At 47.4% G+C, this 20,107-nt stretch overlaps 2 protein-coding genes across 5 annotated transcripts in view; one reads left to right on the plus strand and one right to left on the minus strand.

Moving 5' to 3' along the window:
* EAF1 (ELL associated factor 1) overlaps positions 1 to 14,800 on the minus strand; it is a 40,137-nt gene extending 25,337 nt beyond the window's left edge. Inside the window, exons 1-4 of the mRNA XM_073569201.1 lie at positions 14,668 to 14,800; positions 11,004 to 11,098; positions 7,234 to 7,370; positions 1,762 to 1,925 (exon numbers count right to left, since the gene is read on the minus strand). Of these exons, the coding sequence (XP_073425302.1) occupies positions 1,762 to 1,925; positions 7,234 to 7,370; positions 11,004 to 11,098; positions 14,668 to 14,773 (502 nt within the window). The 5' untranslated portion in view covers positions 14,774 to 14,800. The remainder of the gene's footprint in view (positions 1 to 1,761; positions 1,926 to 7,233; positions 7,371 to 11,003; positions 11,099 to 14,667) is intronic.
* The window catches only part of METTL6 (methyltransferase 6, tRNA N3-cytidine), a 53,496-nt gene continuing 48,080 nt past the window's right edge, over positions 14,692 to 20,107 (plus strand). For 2 of the 4 annotated variants that reach the window (XM_073569171.1, XM_073569172.1), the window contains exon 1: positions 15,500 to 15,704. In XM_073569171.1, the coding sequence (XP_073425272.1) occupies positions 15,515 to 15,704 (190 nt within the window). In that variant the 5' untranslated portion in view covers positions 15,500 to 15,514. Of the gene's footprint in view, positions 14,830 to 14,906; positions 15,074 to 15,499; positions 15,705 to 20,107 lie in introns of those variants that run through there. The other 2 variants (XM_073569189.1, XM_073569180.1) reach the window with 2 other exon arrangements.

Consider the following 20,107-nt stretch of genomic DNA (forward strand, 5'->3'; position numbering starts at 1 on the left):
GTGGACCTCTCCCTCAACAGGGCAGAGCAGTGCGCCTGCGCTGGAGCCGCGGCGGGAAACAAAGAAGAGGACGTCATCTCTAGAAGATGGGAGGTGCCGGACTGGACCGTGACACCCTCTGGACCCAAACCGAACCCGGACAACCCCTGGGAGAGTATAATATAACTCGCTTTTCTTCTCTTTCAGGTTGCATCGGGGGCTTATTTACAGCATTACAGAATGCTGTAGATAAGCCCCCGATGAAGATGGCAGCAGCTCATAGGGCTAAAATTAGGTGACAGATTCCCTTTAACAAGAGGTAAATTGAATATTTAATTTTAAAAGTTCCTTTTATACCATTAGCAGTGCTTTTTATTTTACTGTAGTGCAGGACTGTGAGGACCCTTGACGTGGGTTGCGAGTTTGTGTATTCTGGCCAAAATATTAACCAATACCTCCTAATATTATTATATATGTTTTTTGTACATTTTATCTTTACAGGGTCCAGCCAGGACCATCAATGGTGGTCCTGTAAACTAGGTGCTTGTACCGCTGTGATGCACTGGTGGAGTGTCGGGAAGCCTGCCTAATCAAATAGTAGGGGCATGTAATAGGCGGTCAGCTGGGCATTGTGTGTGACTTGTGACAGATTGCAAGCTTCATCTGTGTGCAATTCTAATACCAGACAATCACTCCCTCCATGGATTGGTACACTGAGAGGGATTGTGTCACCAGCACATTGCACCGGTGTTACCTCGATTAGTAAGAGGGGGTCTGCTGCATCTTGTTTGTGCATTTTCCTTTGTGACCTTGGCTCATACTTATATTTAGACTAAAGTACCTTATACGGTATAATATATTTAATACTCACATTTAGTTTGACTTTTACATTAGTATAAACCTACATTGTACTAAATACCGTGTTTCCCCGAAAGTAAGACCCTGTCTTACATTAATTTTACCCCAAAAAGTCCCACCCTGTCTTACTTTCGGGGGAGGTCTTACATTAGCCGAAAAAAAATGACAATTTCTTTTTAACCAATAAATTAACATTTATTAACATGCTGTTATACCCCATAACAGTGCCGTATCCCACTGCACACAGCCCCACACCCCATAACAGTGCCGTATCCCACTGCACACAGCCCCACACCCCATAACAGTGCCGTATCCCACTGCACACAGCCCCATACCCTATACAGTACATGTTTCCCTACTTGGTTTTTAAATGCTGGACGTTTTCCTCTGCGGTGCGGCTGTGGGTGCGGAAGGCCTGTGCTGCAGGGAACGCTGTGCCAATCAGCAGGGAAACAGCGGTGACGTGGGGCTGGGGCGGCCAATTACAGCCCGAGCTGCTGGACCAATCAGTGCTCGAGCCGGGGGCCGGCGGTGACGTGGGGAACAGGGGCGGCCAATGAGCTGTTGAGCTGGGCGGATTGCGGGGTTAACACGGCGAGTTAACCCCATGAGCGCTGGACCCGCCCAGCTGCACCTGAGGACACCTCTGGAGCCTGGGGACCCAATGGGGGACAGCGGCGGCCCAAAGGTAAGGGCCTTACATTTCACAGCGGCCCCCAACCCTGCCTTACATTCGGGGGAGGCCTTACATTGAAGGACCCCCCCGTAACCCCCACCCTGTCTTACTTTCGGGGGGGTCCTACTTTCGGGGAAACACGGTATGTCACTAATGTTAGTTATAAAAAAGTAATGTGTAAATCTGTAAGATACAAGCCTCTCCAATTGCCTGAGAAGACAGTACAATACACAAATATGCCACCTTACCCCTTTTGATGTCATCAAGCTGAGGTTCAGGAGAAGGATGATCCTTCAGGGGTGACGTTTTAGGTCCTGCAGGTTTTGATGGCGTTTTAAACTGTGAGGGTGGCTGTGAGGATCGGGCAGATTGCTGCTCTATCCGGGCCTGAATCTTGCTGCTGCCTTCAGCCCTAAAAAGAAGAAATAAAAATTATATATATACATGTGATTTTATGTTACATCCCTTATATTTCAGCTGATTCTGTGTAAAGTATTGGTACTAGAGAAATAATTAGGCAAAGCCTGCCCAACCTGGCAAACATGGCTAATTGCTAGGGACATGAGCAGTTAGGTTTTAAGGAATTCAAGAGACATTACATAAATGACACTGCAAATCAAATTAGCAATCAAAATATTTGGCTCTTATACTATTGGTTTACACGCCGGAGACATGGTGGTGTTCATGGATAAAACGGACGAGACGTTGCCACATGTGATTACTACCATAGATAAATTTAGTAAATACTCCGGCCTATATATTAACTGAAACAAGTCCGCTCTCTTGCCCCTCTCTCATGGCCCTGCAGCCCATCTTAGCTCTCTGTCCCCTTTACCCGTAGTGTCTCACTTTAAATGTTTAGGAATTAATATATCTAAAAGCAGTGATCTTGACTTACAACTTAATATCTTCCCATTACTGGAATTGGTCAAACTCAAATTCGCCTCATGGAGTAAACTTCCCCTATCTGTTGCCAAGCGTATTAATCTAATTAAAATGATTCTACTTCCCAAACTTTTCTACTCCCTCCAGCACAGTGCGATGCTGGTTCCTAAATTCATCTTCACTAATCTGAACTCCCTGACCACGTCCTTTATATGGGGGAAATCTAGACCCAAACTTAAATTATCCACTCTACAGAGGTCTAAACGCATGGGGGGAGCGGCACTGCCGGATTTTTATTTATACTATCTGGCAGGACAAATTAAAGCTTTGAGTAAGAGGATGCCGGAAAATAATCTACCTAACTTGGAACATCGTCTCATTCATGCTGCAGAAATTAACTTTCCATTAGGTTTTTTGGAAACAGATAAACTTATTACCCCCCCGATTGTTACCTCTACTCCGTTTAGCGAGGTCTGTCTGGAGACAGATCAAAAAAGTGATCCGCATTGAGGGCATCATTGCTGAAATGCCACTATGGAACAATAACTATTTCCCGATGCTGCTGAACCACCCGTCCGCTGGCTTTTCAATCTCACATGGTGTTTCTTTAATAAAAGACCTACACTCACTGGCCACTTTATTAGGTACACCATGCTAGTAAGGGGTTGGACCCCCTTTTGCCTTCAGAACTGCCTCAATTCTTCGTGGCAGAGATTCAACAAGGTGCTGGAAGCATTCCTCAGAGATTTTGGACCATATTGACATGATGGCATCACACAGTTGGCGCAGATTTGTCGGCTGCACATCCCTGATGCGAATCTCCCGTTCCACCACATCCCAAAGATGCTCTATTGGATTGAGATCTGGTGACTGAGGAGGCCATTTGAGTACAGTAAACTCATTGTCATGTTCAAGAAACCAATCTGAGATGATTCGAGCTTTATGACATGGCGCATTATCCTGCTGAAAGTAGCCATCAGATGTTGGGTACATTGTGGTCATAAAGGGATGGACATGGTCAGCAACAATACTCAGGTAGGCTGTGGCGTTGCAACGATGCTCAATTGGTACCAAGGGGCCCAAAGAGTGCCCAGAAAAAATTCCCCACACCATGACACCACCACCACCAGCCTGAACCGTTGATACAAGGCAGGATGGATCCATGCTTTCATGTTGTTTACGCCAAATTCTGACCCTACCATCCGAATGTCGCAGCAGAAATCGAGACTCATCAGACCAGGCAACGTTTTTCCAATCTTCTACTGTCCAATTTCGATGAGCTTGTGCAAATTGTAGCCTCAGTTTCCTGTTCTTAGCTGAGAGGAGTGGTACCCAGTGTGGTCTTCTGCTGCTGTAGCCCATCTGCCTCAAAGTTCGATGCACTGTGCGTTCAGAGATGCTCTTCTGCCTACCTTGGTTGTAACGGGTGGCAATTTGAGTCACTGTTGCCTTTCTATCAGCTCGAACCAGTCTGCCCATTCTCCTCTGACCTCTGGCATCAACATGGCATTTCCAGTCACAGAACTGCCGCTCACTGGATTTTTTTTCTTTTTCGGACCATTCTCTGTAAACCCTAGAGATGGTTGTGCGTGAAAATCCCAGTAGATCAGCAGTTTCTGAAATTCTCAGACCAGCCCTTCTGGCACCAACAATCATGCCACGTTCAAAGGCACTCAAATCACCTTTCTTCCCCATACTGATGCTCGGTTTGAACTGCAGGAGATTGTCTTGACCATGTCTACATGCCTAAATGCACTGAGTTGCCGCCATGTGATTGGCTGATTAGAAATTAAGTCTTAACACACAGTTGGACAGGTGTACCTAATAAAGTGGCCAGTGAGTGTATATGAAGGTAATATCTTTATGTCTTTTGAACAAATCCAACATAAATATAATGTCCCTAGATCCCAATTCTTCCGTTATCTTCAACTCAGATCAGCTGTCTATTCGCATTTACGGTATTCAAGTACGACCCAACCCATCTCATCTCTCCCTTTAATAGGAATCCTTAAATCCCAAGGCCCTCAGGGTCTTATCTCTACTCTTTACACGTACATGTTGTCGGCAGGAACTGACTCTGCTATAACGACAATTAGGGTAAAGTGGGAGGATCTCATTCCTGATGCTCAGGCTGAGGATTGGGAGGAGACTCTTGAATCTCCAACTAAAGTATCTCCATCTATCAATAATAGATTGACTCAATTATATATCGTACACCAGTTATATCTAACTCCATCGCGACTTTTCAGGATGGGTCGTCTCCAATCCTTGGAATGTTTGAGGTGTCATACAATGGAAGCAAACTTTGTACATATGGTGTGGGGATGCCCCATTGTCCTTTCATACTGCTCTGAAGTAACATCACTGTTAACATGCTTAGTGCAAATTCCTGTTCCTCTTAGTCCATCAGTTTGTTTATTCGGGGTGCTAAATGAGGAGAATTGGGGACACTATGTTAGGATCTTTCTATGCGAAACACTTTTCTTGGCTAGGAAGGTGCTGGCGTGACGTTGGATGGGAGGGTCAAGCCCCTCTCTCAGAGCCTGGATTGACCTGGTAAACTCGGTCATCCCATATGAGCGAACACTTTATCAAAACAGGGGCTGTATGGGGAAATTTGATAAAATCTGGGATAGAATTCCTCTCATCTCACTATATCGGGGAATGGAGGCTCGGCACCACCGTGACTGTTATAGTTGAAATCTATCGAGAAGTACTTATGGCATCACATAATTTTTTTTTAATATTATATAATGTACTAGGCAGCGTGTTAGGTTGTAGTTTAATTAGATTAGTAGTGCTTTTGTGTTATGTACTTTCAAAGATATAGAGCTTGACAATGCTTCTGTTCACCTGTTTAATAATTCATTATCTAAGCAATAACTCATAGACCTGTGAAACTAAATTGTATAAACAATTTAATGTGTGAATTGCTATTCACTTACAATTATTTTGGCAAAATGCATATGTATTATTTTGGTGTATGCATAAATGTACAGTACATGTGGTTTCTCTTTCTTGGTTAATAAACTAATTAAAAAAAAAAAAATATTTGGCTCTTAAAAAAAATGAAAATAAAACAACTGTGTAAGTCCAAATGGGCATTACCAGAAATTTCACTCGATGTAGGTACTTCTTTCTCTTCTGACGCTGACCGAACAAAAACATGCAGCATTGCACTGGGAGAGAAGAAGAGGCCCCCAAAATAACTTTGACAAACCATCTGCTCTCCTCACTGTAGAGTGATGGCAAGTGCTGGAGCACAGTAGACTCGAGTCTTCGACAGTTATGTCGCGTTTGGAGAGACCCTGATGTGCCTAAACATTGGAAAACCCCACAGGTGACACCATTTTGGAAACTAGACTCCTCAAGGAAGTTATCTAGCTGTGTATTGAGCAGCTTGAACCCACAGGTGCTCCACAGAATTTTACAATGTCGATCTGTGAAAATGGAAAAAATATTATTTTTCTCACAAAAACGTTGCTTTAGCCCCAAATTTTCTTATTTTCACAAGGATAGAAAAAGAAAATGAAATGGAACCTTAAATTTGCTATACCTTTTCTCCTGAGTACACCGATACCCCATATGTGGTCAAAAATTACTTTTGAGGCAGAGTGCAAAGCTCAGAAGGGAAGTTGGGAGTACAGATTTTGCTGTACTGGTTTGAGGGTGCCAATTCACACTGGCAGAGCCCCTGAGATGCCAGAACAGCAGAAACCCTGCCTTTTTAAAAACTACATGCCCCCCAATGAATTCATCTAGTGGTGCAGTGATCATATTGATACCACTTGTGCCTCACAGAATTTTATACCATTGGGTGATGAAAAAAGAATTATATTTTCACCAATAAAATGTTGGACCTCAGCTTGTTGTAAAAATTTCTCCTGAGTGTGCCAATATCCTATATATAATCAAGAAATACTTTTCAGGCAAAGTGCAAAGCTCAAAAGGGAAGGAGTGCCATATTATAGTGCAGATTTCACTGTTATGGTTTGCTGGTGCGCCGACTAGAGAGCAGATGGTCCCCTTCCCTCTGCCTGCCTTCTAAATGCTACCATTGTTATCAATCGCAGCATTTATCGAGTTAAACTGCTGGGAGCGATGCGGGCACTGCTACTGGTAGTGTGTACTTGGTGTCAGCGGTTATATCAGCTGACCACCCGGCAGCGATCACGAGCGCAACAGCTCTTGTGCGGGCAAAATCGCCTGGACGTATCCATATGTCCAAGGTCGGTCCTGGACGTATGGATACATCCAAGATTGTGAAGGTGTTAAAAAGATTTCCTCGCCTTAATGGTGCACTAACTTTGAAAATACGTCAGGTTGGCCATATATGCCTGACTCAAGGTTTCAGTTAATTCTGGGCCCACATATCTTGATTGAGAGCTCCTCAGCGTCCCTCCTTTGGCTGAGATCTCGCACTACTCAGTATAAGCTGCAGCTGTCAGTCAGGCTGAGTGGAGAAACTTAATACATTTGGATTCATGATCTCTCTTACTCTAGAGCAGGCCTCATAAAACGCTCATTTTAATATCAGGATTACACATGCACATTCTGACTTGGACTTTCAAAGTAAGTACATTAGCCTCACCAGGTCTAATGGGTCTAGATACTAATGAGTACAAGTTGTATTTTAAAAATCTGGCGACAGACTTGCTTTCATAAAAACATAAACCAAGATGAATTTCACTATGAAATGAAAATATATTAGAATTTATTTAGTCAGTGACAAAAATAAGCATAAAAATGATATAAAGAGATCATTATTGTAATGGCCATTGTTCCCTTTAGGGAATACACCCGTCATGACACCAGACAGGACAAATTAGCTGTACCGTGTTTTCTTCACTTGTATACTGCTGCTCAGTTTCTCCAGAACGTATTCCCCGGTGTCATGGTTGATGATCAGCACACAGTCCTTCTGGTATGGCCGCTTGTTTCCTTTGAATACAGTCATGGGAGGTGTTGAGCCCTGAAACACAGAACAGGTACCTCACGGATGTGATAATACAAAATATGAACCCATGTTCACACATTGTCCTAAAATGGTAAAACAAAGTGGTTTTCATACAAATATTTCTGATTTAGGAACATAGAGCAAGGCTGTCGTAATTCCAGTTATTTTCCCTACCATGGGCATGTATCAGCAGAATGCACACTACCACTTACAGCAGTCTGCATTTGATTTCATGCCAAGGAAAAGCAGCCAGTGTCTGCTCACAGGAAGCAGGAAAGCTTTCTATTTTCCAGCAGGTCCATACACAATTATCCGATCACTCCTGATTTCTGTACTGGATATAATTGTCATTTTTGCCTCTCGAGAGAAGAAGCTGATATGTCCATGTGTGATGAGGGACCTGCTGTCTGCCAGGCTCTGGGCTGATCCACCTTGGATACATGCAGCTACTAATGACCTTACGCTAGGCATCCAAGAACACAACGCATCAGAGACAAAGCCGGGGGCTAGAAACCCGCAGGGAACATTACTTACTGGGCACAAAAGGTAACATGGCACAGGTGCAGAGAAGAAATAGAAGCTGATATCAGAGACCTTCACAATGCCGATTTATAGAATTACTCATTCCAGGACAAAGGGAAAATTAAAGGGACTGTCCTCTCTCAGAAAACTTCAATTGGTAGCTATAAAAGAAAAGAGACCGAGTATTACTTACCCATCCCGAGTCCAGTCTCCACCATTGTCCCAGGTTCTTTTGTCTGTCTGCAGCACTGATGTTGCATCAACAGCTCTGCTGAGCTCAGCGACTCGTGCTGTCTACATGCGCTGTGATGTGACAACACCGCTGAAGACAAATGGCAGAGACTTTGGCAGTGGCGGAGAATCATAGAATGTTACAGTTGAAAGGGACCTCCAGGATCATTGTGTCTAACCCCCTGCTTAATGCAGGATTCCCTAAACCATCTCAGACAGATGTCTGTCCAGCCTCTGTTTGAAGACTTCCATTAAAGGACAACTCACCACCTCTTGTGGCAGCCAACTAGCACTGGACCCGGGAAGGTGAGTAAGGCCGGGATCACACTTGCGATTTAAACGGCCGAGTCTCGCATGGTAATACACGGCGCTGCCGCCGGGACTCAGGAGCGGGGCGTGCAGCTCCATGTATTGCTATGCGGCCGCACGTTCCACTCCTGAGTCCCGGCGGCAGCGCCGTGTATTACCATGCGAGACTCGGCCGTTTTATTCGCCAGTGTGACTCCGGCCTAATACTCGGTTTGTGTTTTTTATAGCTGCCACAGCCAATGAATGTAGGTTTTCAGGAAGGGAACAACCTCTATAAGGTTTGGTTGTTAGGCTTGTACTGCAGCAGGGTTGGTGCAGTGTGACAGATAGGCAGGGACCACAGGAAAGTTCACAGCAAACGTGTTTAATGTCCAAACAACTCACACAGTACACAGCACATGGCATCCTCTGGATCGCAGCCGGGAAACAAGACAGTCCGTAAATGCGGCCGGTTGCCGAGGGCGACTGCACCCCACCGTATAATGCTGCGGTGTGCCAGTAGTTCACTCTGCTTGGTGCTGTGTTCCCTCACATAGGCTGGACGCTGCAGGGTCACCTGCTCTGCTACTTGCAAAGAAACACTGATACACCCAAACCCTATACTGCAGGGTTTTTAACTGGAATCTGTGGCCATGGGCCACTTGTAAGACCCGGCTTGGAGGAAGTGGACCGCCCCACTACCATCCTGTAGTCCGCTTCTAAAATAAAAGCCCTTAACGGATTTTCCTGAACATTGCCTTGGCCAAATAGCTTGACAAGGTCCACATTTACTTTTACTTTGCCTTGTGACTCACAGGCGTCCTGCTGTGAACAAAAGACACTCCAGCAGGTCTAATAGGACTCTGTCCGTGTCCTGGGGGATACATATCGACCCTCACATATGATCCCCCTCACTGCCTCACAGGCTCTTTATATTATAGGTTAATTGCTTGTAACGCAATACTCTCTTAAAAATATTAACATGAAAAGTGCTGTGGAAACTATTGTGAGGACAGAGGTGCAGGTATCCTGTGGTAATATCGGCCACAGAGTCACAGCAATCTCCACAACGACTTCCCACAAGTGATTTCACAGCAATGTGAAATAAATCCTATATGTGGAGATCCCAGTCTACTGGCCAGGACTAGAGAAAGCTTCAATACTGGTGGTGGATCCTTTGCTAGAATGACTGCAACATGATCAAAGAGGACATCCCCTTTAAATCAGGGACTGACAGACAGGTCCTCATTTAGCCCTGGGGAGATAGAAAGAATCCCAAAGCTGTCTGCACACAATGCCTGCAGTTAGGGCACAGCAGCAAGTCAATGTGACATAAAGTGTTATACAGAAACATACTGATACATTATAAGGAGATAATAAAGATGTCTAATAGTAATCCCCTAAGGAGCTTTAGGATCACCAGAAGGATTACACTGCTGGGAAGGGTTGTAAAGAAAACAAGCTCCAACGTACTGTACTGGGTGCAAATGCCGAGAAAATGATCTGTGAGGGCAGACTGGACCCCAAGTAGTGTACTGATCCCCTGAATTATTCCCACTTGGTGCTACCCCAATATGCCTGACTGACGTCTCATGTACAGGAACAGCTGAATGTAAGAGCTCTATTTCATTGGAGGGTGGCTGAAAATACATGGTTTAATCTTCCTACACAAGGACATGGAGTACTCTCCTTTTGGAAATCGTAGGGTCCCAGAGATCAGAAGACCACCTAACTTGTGTTGACAAAGGTAATAAAAGTTTCAATAAATGTATTTAGTCCAAGAGTCCTTGCTAATTAGGTTAGACCCCCCACAAGGTCCAAAGCTATAGAAAATCCAAGATTCCTAGGCACCAGAGAAAAGGGGGATAGAACATAACTTGGAGGGATGGAGCTACATAGGCAAGGACCCTGACGCGCGTTTCACAATCACTTCTCCCTCAGGAAGAAGCCAGTGCGAAACACGCCTCAGTTTCCTTGCCTGTGTAGAGCCATCCCTCCAGGTTATGTTATATCCCCATTTTTTTCTGGTGCGTAGAAATCTTGGATTTTCTATTTTAATAAACTGATGGCCAAAACTAAAAAGTACTTTCTTTACCACAAGAATTGAACAGCTAAAAGGTGTCTCCCATTTGTCAAGTGTAATCCATCATCCGTCTCTAGCAGCAAAAGACAACAGGACAGATTACAGGTGCTACCCATGGTCTCAAGAAACAGAGGCAGGGAGTTCTTACTCTCTCCTGAGCCTCTGGTTACCCTGTCCACAACTATGATATAGAAAGTAAAATGAAGGCTTACCCAGAAATCCATCATCCAGCACCAGGCCTACTTACGGAGTGGGGTTCCAGTGTTGTAATCTGTAAATCACACCTTCAGCTGCTAAGGAATAACCTGAACTAACACATGGAGCTGACTAGCAGGCAAAACAGATAGGCAATTATTTCCAAGAGAGTCTGAATAACTCCCTTAGGAATAACGACGCTGAGGAATTACAATGGGAGGTGTCCGTAAATTAGCTGAAACCTGGTCTGACTGCACAGATGATACGATGTATACCCGTGAGCACCGGGCCGCACAAAACAAACGTCCGCACTAAAGCATTTCACTTACTGGGATGTGCGGCAGAGTAATTGTAACTTCATCTTTCTTTCCAACCTGAAGTTCTCCTTCACAAGATGTGTCTATGGACGCTGGCTTAAAATCATCTACAACAAAAAGAAGATAGTTCATGACAGTTGTAATTTCTCCCACAGCGTTGGCCTCATTCACATTATCGCCTTATTCATTTACGTGTTTTATCACGTACACATTGTAGTCTATGGAGGTGGTACCACTCCAATTTTTTTTTTTTTTTACAATGTGTGCCAAAAAATTCATGCAGACATGTCAGTTTATGATTCGAGTCACAGATTAAAATCACCCATATAAGTCTATGGGTTGTGAAAATCACGAAGAGAACACAGATGCCATCGCTGTGCAATCTGAGTGGTCTGTTTTTAACATTGTAATGGGTAGGAGATGCTTTGCACAATATACTGTACATATATATATACACACACACACACACACACACACACACACACACACACACTGCTCAAAAAGGGCCCCGTCACACATAGCAACTCACCAGCGATCCTGACAACGATATCACCTTGTCAGGATCGCTGGTGAGTCGTTATGTGATTGCTGGTGAGCTGTCAAACAGGCAGCTTCACCAGCGATCAGGACCAGCGACATGAGGGTAACAAGCGACGCAAGTTGCTTAATTACCCGCAGTGTATCTTAGATACCAGCGCGCTGATGCAGGGAGCTGGTAACCAAGGTACACATCGGGTTTCTAAGGGGCGTGCGTCACTTAGAAACCCGATGTGCACCTTGGTTACCAGCTCCCTGCATCAGCGCGCTGGTAACTAAAGTACACATCGGGTTTCTAGGCGCTGCGCGCCCCTTAGTAACCCGATGTTTACCTTGGTTACCATCTCCTGCTCGCTGGTCTCCCGCCTGTCACATGCAGCGATGCATGCTGACCAGCGGGAGACCAGCGACCCCAAAAATGTCCAGACCTTTCAACAGCGATCAGCGATACCCAGCAGGTGGGCCGGTCGCTGATCGCTGTCACACACAGCGATCTCTCTGGTGAGATCGCTGTTGCGCCACAAAACTTGACTCAGCAGCGATCTCGCTATGTGTGACGGGGGCTTAAGTCAGTCACACTTCTGTGAAATCAACCTGTCCAGTTATGAAGAAACGCCGATTGTGAATCAATTTCTTCTGCTGTTGTGCAAATGGAACAAATAAGAGGTAGAATGATAGGCAATTAGCAAGACAACCCCTATAAAGGAGTGGTTCTTTAGGGGGTGACCACAGACCATTTCTCTGTTCTCATCCTTTTTGGCTGTTTTGGTCACTTTTGCATTTTGTCATTGCTCTCACCCCTAGAGGTACTTTACAGTAGCATGAGGCGATATCTACAACCCACAGAAGTTGCTCAGGTAGTGCAGCCCATCCAGGATGGCACATCAATGCGAGATGTGAAAAAAGGTTTGCTGTGTCTGTTAGCACAGTGTCCAGTGCATGGAGCAGATACCAGGAGACAGGCCAGTACACCAGGAGACGTGGAGGGGACCAGAGGAGGGCAACAACCCAGCAGCAGGACTGCTACCTCCTCCTTTGTGCAAGGAGGAGCAGTTCCAGAGCTCTAGAAAATTACCTCCAGCAGGCCACTAACATCCATGTGTCTGCTCAAACAATCAGAAACCGACTCCATGAGGGTGGTATGAGGGCCCAACGTCCACAAGTGGATGTTGTGCTTAGTGCCCAACACCGTGGAGGTCGATTGACATTTGCCAGAGAACACCAAGATTGGCAGATTCAACAATGGCACCCTGTGCTCTTCATGGATGAGAGCAGGTTCACACTGAGCACATGTGACAGACGTGACAATTTGGAGACGCCGTGGAGAACATTCTGCCAGGGCTGTGGAGTCGGTAAGCCAAACCTGCGACTCCGACTCCTCAATTTCCCTTACACCGACTCCGACTCCGACTCCACGACTCCGACTCCCACACATATTGCTTATATTTAAGTGAAAAATTTATTGTAGTACAATGTGAACCTCAGACATTTAATCATTTTTATGATCCAATAATCAAGATATTTAGATAGAACAGAATATATATTGGTGTACTACCCGGTTTTCATTCTTTTTGGTACAGATACGATATGGATAGACAGATATGGATAAATGGATATATAGAGCAGATTTCTAATCTGCTTTTGCTATTGAAAACATTATCTATGAGCTCAAAAACCTTTCAGGTGATGCAGTTTTTTAAAAAGATGATCAACTTTTGCAGCTGAAAAACATATCCTCAAAAAACACAGGAAAAACGCTGTGTGTGAATGTAGCCTTAGATCAGGAATAGAACAGCCATTTATAGGACATTTCATAACTTTCCCAAACTCCTATGAAAAAATATTCAGCACATCCTGCATTGAGTTACTGTACCCAATTTATTATATATTTTAGGAGTCGGAGTCGGTCCATTTTATACCGACTCCAACTCCGACTCCACCAAAATGAGCTCCGACTCCGACTCCACGACTCCGACTCCACAGCCCTGCATTCTGCTGCCTGAAGTGAGTTGCGCTTGCGCAGATTGAGAACATCGCTTGCTTATAGATGCTATTGCGCAGCCACCAATTTGTTGGAGCAGAAAAAAATGGTTCCGGCAAAATGGCGCCAGCGCATGCCAAGTAGCATTTATTAGCAAGCGATAGGTGCTACTGCGCAGTCGCCGACACCATTTTGCTGAACTTCATTTTTTGGGGGAAAGACCACAATATGAACTGCGCAAACGCAGTTTTTACAATGGGGGCAGGTCAGTGAGGGATCAGTGTCCTGTCAGAAACCATAAGGATGAATATGTAAGCAGAGCACCACATAAAGACCCCCACAGCCCGGCCCTGGAGCACGAGAATCTCATTAAATGAAAACTACAAAAACAGTTTAAACAACAACCACAAGACGGATCTCATCAACCCAGGTATTAATCAGTATAACGGCGCCGACCTGACACTGTCTGTAGGTTACTGTGCACAATCCTGCTGACAGGGGCACTTTAAAGCCCTGCCTGCTCAGGGCCCCGGCACTTGCCCGGGTGCTGACGCTGGCCTTGCATGTAGTCCTCTATATTCATGAGCTCTATATAACCCCACCCCACCACTGATTGTCAGCTTTCTGCCTATGCACAGAGTACCCAGAAAGCTGCCAATCAGTGGTGTGGGCGGGGTTATACAGAGGTCAGTATTTAGAGAACTGCTAGCTCTGCAGCAAAGTAAGTGACACATGGCTGGAGTCAGGGTCTATATCTACATTATGCTGCGCACATATGGGGAAGCAAGAACCTGGGGACAGATCCCTTTAAGGGGTAAAAATCTTCTGACAGATTATATCAATCAGGGGTGCGCATAACTGGGAATAATGCAGTGTTGTGACCAGAGACTCTCCCTTCAGTGTGAACAGTGTCAGGTTACAGCTGGCACATCTGGAGACGGTACAATATAGTAATGGCGTACAAATCCCAGGACACTACAATCTCGGGGCGCAGGGAAATACAACAATAATAATAATACCATCCGTGCCAAACAATACAAAAGTTCAACGGAGAATGACGTCAGCAACATGACAGCAGTCAACAGCCGTGGATGACGTCATCGGGAAAGCCAGCGCGTGATTGGCAGGAACTACGTGACGTCACTGCCCGGTACTCACAGCGCACAGTGTGGAATGAGGAGCGCGGCCTCTTCTCGAAGCTCTCCCCTAATCTCAGCCCGTGTTCCTCCCGGTCCAGAGGCGGTGGGGGCGGCGTCCCGTTCATTTCCTCAGCGCTAGTGATTATGCACAGGTTATGTCGGTAGTCACATAAACAAATCGGTAAGTGCGTCTTCCTCTAGCGCTCTGGCTGCGCAGGCGCAGTAACGACGTGAGACCAGGGTTCCCTACCTGGGCGTACAATGTAGAGCTAGTGACGCGCTGCAGCACATCATAGAGAGCGTGCTACAGTACAGAGCGTCAGTGTGTGCAGCAGTCGTAGTATTCCGGAGAAGCCTGACGTTGTTCTCGGTGGTTCCACAGCGTGTCTGTTCCTAGCCTCCTGGATGTCACTTTCATGTTTACGGTTTGGCTCTTTATTACCATTTACAATATCTGTTACGTTTCAGGTCATGTTCACACATGAAATAAGCGCATGGCGATTACTTCTTGATTCCCTGCTCTCCCCCAGTGCACACGGTTACATCTGACCAATGGAGAGTGACCTTTCTCATCCACTGACAGCAAGCGGAGAAATTAAAAATGACAAATCAGTATACAGTCAGCAGTGTGGGCCGTTGTTCAGGGGGTAAAATAGTGTAATGGACCCGAATAAATAAAAACACGGGGGGAGGGGGACTATTCATTGTAACAGCTTTATGCTGAGATAGAACTATTGTACTTCATATATGTCAACTCTCCCAGCACATCCAGGATAAAGGGGGATCTCTCAGAAGAGTGGGCAAATCTGGGCCCACAGAAGCCTGTGTAAGGGTATGTGCAGACGGTCAGGATTTGGCAGCAGCACATGTCCTCTGCTTCCAAAGCGCTGGCGGCTATTGAACGCAGGTTAATCCGCATGTATTCACTGAACCGTGCGGATTCACCGCATCCAATACATTGGACGGGTGAGATTTATCCTGCAGAGACTCGTGTCTCAGCAGGAAAAATTGACATGCTGCGGTTTGGAGAGACGCGCCACATGCCCGTCTCCACAGGTAAGCCGCGGGTGTCGGTGCACACAGTGGATATGAGATTTCCTGAAGTCCCATCCACTATGCTGTAACATCTGGATGCTGCATAAGTGCCCGCAGCGTTTACTGACCGCGTGCAGACTGAGCTGCATGTGCATGGCACCAAACACTTTATGATTAGGTGGGTGCACACCCAGGAAATGGGCTTGGAAAAGATAAAGGCGAGTATGATCAAAAGTTCAAAGCTGATGGCGACATCACTGTCACATTTGTATGAGGCGTGGCTGTAATTCAGGACATGTGAGGACTAATATTTATTTATGTTGCTCACTTACAGTTAGGTCCATATATATTTGGACAGAGACAACATTTTTCTAATTTTGGTTCTAGACATTACCACAATGAATTTTAAACAAAACAATTCAGATGCAGTTGAAGTTCAGACTTTCAGCTTTCTGTCACGCCGTGCTCACCTGAGGGCGGGACCTCGGTCCCGACGTCATCTCTTCTGGAGCCGCGGTCACTCCGCGGGTCCCGTCGGGTGCGCACGCGCAGCTCTCATCCCCGGTCTCCTTCTACATGTAACGCTTGCGCGCTCCTGTCAGTGCTGTATAGGGCTCAGTCCTCTCTATGGTAATGGAGGACCTGACCCGGAACCTGTAGTGGTCATGTGCTTTCTGGCTAGGTCCTGACCCGGAACCAGTAGTAGTCATGTGCTATATCAGACGACCTCCCCCTAGGGGAGGTGCCTGATTATTGTTGTGCTTCCTGGCTTGGTCTGCCGTGTCCCTGCCTGGCTGTGCGCTGTATTCAGGTCCCCTGCTTTGCACTCTGTTGTGCCTCTTGGCACACGCTCTGAATCTGCACTCTGCTTTGTACTTGGTTGTGCCTCCTGGCAGATGCTCTGACCCTGTGCTCTGTCTCGTACTCGGTTGTGCCTCCTGGCACAAGCTCTGACCCTGTACTCTCTCATCCTCAGTTGTGCCTCCTGGCACACACTCTGATTCTGTGCTCTGTCTCGTACTCGGTTGTGCCTCCTGGCACACACTCGGACCCTGTGCTTTGTCTCATACTCAGTTGTGCCTCCTGGCACATGCTCTGATCCTGTACTCAGTCTCTTACTCTGTTGTGCCTCCTGGCACACGTACCAATCCTGCGCTCTGTCTTATGCTCAGTTGTGCCCTCTGGCACACACCCTGCTCCTGTACTCTGTTACACCTCCTGGCACACCTGCTGCCTGACTCAGTGCTCTGACGTGCTCCTTGCACGCATCCTGCTTCACTCACACCCGGATGTCTCCTGTGAGCCGGCCGCCTGGTGCCAGCAGTCGTGGTGCCTCACCCCCTGGGGCTTGCCCCTGACACTCCCTGTATAGGGGGTGGTCTTCACTAGGTCAGCTCGCCCTGGGAGGGTTGGTGTCACGACCCAGAGGGTCCACTCCAGGAGTCGTCACACTTTCATTTGAGGGTATCCACATTAAAATTGGATGAAGGGTTTAGGAGTTTCAGCTCCTTAACATGTGCCACCCTGTTTTCTCCTTCGTCTCGTTGGGGGACACAGAGACTGTGGGTGTGTGCTACTGCCGTCTGGAGGCTGACACTAGGCATACAAAAAACAAGTTAGCTCCTCCTCCGCCGCATACACCCTCGCCCCGATAGCGGGCGGAAACCAGTTTTTTGCTTAGTGTCTTATGGAGGCACACGCAGTCTGGATCTCTCCAGACTATTTTTTTCTAGTTTACCATGAAGATGAGACAGGGGCGACAGATCCTATAGAAAGGGTCCGATCTCCCCAAACCAACAACGGGCGAGCACGCGTTGAGTATCGCCTCCGCGTATCCTTTCCCGCACCGAGGGACATGTCTGGGACTTTTCCCCAGACATCTATTTTTTTCTTGGTTTTTTGTTTTATGAAGATAAGACAGGGGCAACACATCCTATTGAAAGGATCCGATTTCCCCAAACCAGCAACGGGCGACCACGTGCGAGTGTCCCTCCACGTTTCCTCTCCCGCAACGTGGGACATTAGGCCAGACTTAGGCTGGTTTCACATTTGCGTTTTTTAGCGCTGGAAAAAAACGCATATGTGCGCATGCGTTTTTTCCCCTATATTTAACATGGGTGCGCATACCTGCGCGCTGGTAAGCGCATGTATGCGATTTTCATGCGCTGCGTTTTTTTGGGGTGTGCGTTTGTATTTTCCAGACGCAGCATGTTGCATTTTTTGGCCCTGCAAAAAAGCGCATGCGCACATATGCGCACGTTTTGCGCTAAAAATGGCCATTATAGCCTATGGATGCGCATATGTGCGCACTGGCATGCTCATGTATGCGTTTTTTTGCACATGCGTTTTTTTTTGTTAACCATGGAATTTAGGGGTTTGGGTTAGAGTTAGGGTTAGTTAAGGGGGGTTAGGGTCAGGGTCAGGGTTAGTGTTGGCGTTTGGGTCAGGGTTAGGGTTAAGTATGGTTTGGTTAAGGGTTAGGGTCAGGGTTAGGGTTAGGGTCAGGGTTAGGGTTAAGTATGGTTTTGTTAAGGGTTAGGGTCAGGGTTAGGGTTAAGTATGGTTTGGTTAAGGGTTAGGGTTAGGGTTAGGGTTAAGTATGGTTTGGTTAAGGGTTAGGGTTAGGGTTAGGGTTAGGGTTAGTTAGGGTTAAGTATGATTTGGTTAAGGGTCAGGGTTAGGGTCAGGGTTAGGGTTAGGGTCAGGGTTAGTTAGGGTTTAGGGTTTGGGTTAGGGTTAAGTATGATTTGGTTAAGGGTCAGGGTCAGGGTTAGGGTTAGTTAGGGTTTGGGTTAGGGTTAAGTATGATTTGGTTAAGGGTTAGGGTCAGGGTTAGGGTTAGGGTTAGGGTTAGTAAAGTCATGGTTTGGGTTAGTGTGAGGGTCCACCTAATGTTGGAAAAAACCGCAAACGCGGTAAAAACGCATACAAACGCATAAAAACGCTGCGTTTTTTTCATGCATGCTCATAAAAATGCTTGAAAAAAACGCAGCAGTTGTATGCTTTTGTATGCGTTTTTTCAATGCGTTTTTTTGCGGGAAAAACGCGCTGCAAAAAAAAGCAAGTGTGAAACTAGCCTAACCCTGTCCACCCCTAGGTATTGAAACATGGGCTTGCACAGAGGCACAACACTAGTCTGTGCGGCCCCCATGACTCCACCAACGCATGACGGCGGTGCTGCATGGCGGCAGACGGTCCCTCTCCTCTTCCCGGCAAGGCGGTCGGAGCTAGGGTGCCTGCACCGTCTTAAACAGAGTACCTCAGGTATGTGCTGGAGCGAGTGGAGGGCAGCGTTTTCGGAAAGGCACGCTTTCCCCTTTCCCTCCCCCCCCTCTAACCTGGTTCGCCTCCCTCCGGGTATTGGCATGGTCCGGGAGACTGTGGGGAGCTGCAGTCGGATGGCCAAGGTAGCGGTCTGCCGCAGGCGGGCGGACCGCCTCTAATTTAGCCCGCAGCTTCGGCCTGGGCTGCGGGCGGAAGCGCCGCACTGGGCGCATGTCATCTCCGGCGCCGCCCCCCGTCGTCAGCCGGGCATGGGGAGGCGGGCGGCCGGGGTAGCGGTCGGGCGGACCGCTTCTAAATTTAGCCCGCGGCTTCGGCCTGGGCCGCGGGCGGAAGCGCCGCCCTGGGCGCACGTCATTTCCGGCGCCGCCCCCCGTCGTCAGCCGGGCATGGGGAGGCGGGCGGCCAGGGTAGCGGTCGGGCGGACCGCTTCTAAATTTAGCCCGCGGCTTCGGAGGAATCGCAGCTTACCAGGAGTGAGGCGCGAACTGAAGCACGGGGAGAGACGCGCAGGAGCGGGTAAGTGCGACCCCGTCCCGGAGCCACACTAAGGCACTACACAGTACCCTCCTCCCCCTCCGCCTACCCCCCCCCCCCAAACCTTTAAGGGATTTTTTGTGTGTGGGCCGACGCCAGCAGTGTGTCTGGGAAAGGAAAAACGCACACGTTCCTTTATGCCGCATGCGTTTCCTGTGGGGTGATGTTCCCACGAGCGCAAACTATTAAGTTATGTGAAGCCTGCGACTCCGAACGCTCCCAGGAGCCCTCCCCTGCGACAGAGCCCAGGGGTCTGGATCCCCCAGAATGGGCGTTATCACTCTCTCGGTCCATGGTTTCGCTCACGAAGGCGATTGAGACCCTTCAGGCCCCGGATAGGGGTAGAGATGACGACTCGCCTGTTTGGGGGGGGGTCATCCACCTCACAAGAGCCTCCGGCCTGCAGGGGCCGCACACTCTCTAGGCAGACACACAGGAAAAGAGCCCGTACTGCGTCTCCTGGCCCCTCCGGTGCCTCAGCATCCGTGAGTGCGGCATCTCGCTCACCGTCACCATTTTCTGGGAGCGAACAGAGTTCAGGTGATAACTGGGAAGAGTCCTTGGACCTGGATACCCCGGGGTACCGGGAGACGGTAGACAGTCTT

The sequence above is a fragment of the Dendrobates tinctorius genome, unplaced genomic scaffold (genome assembly GCF_039654945.1).
Source record: "Dendrobates tinctorius isolate UK_male_01 unplaced genomic scaffold, ASM3965494v1 ptg000005l, whole genome shotgun sequence".
Classification (NCBI taxonomy): Eukaryota; Metazoa; Chordata; class Amphibia; order Anura; family Dendrobatidae; genus Dendrobates; species Dendrobates tinctorius.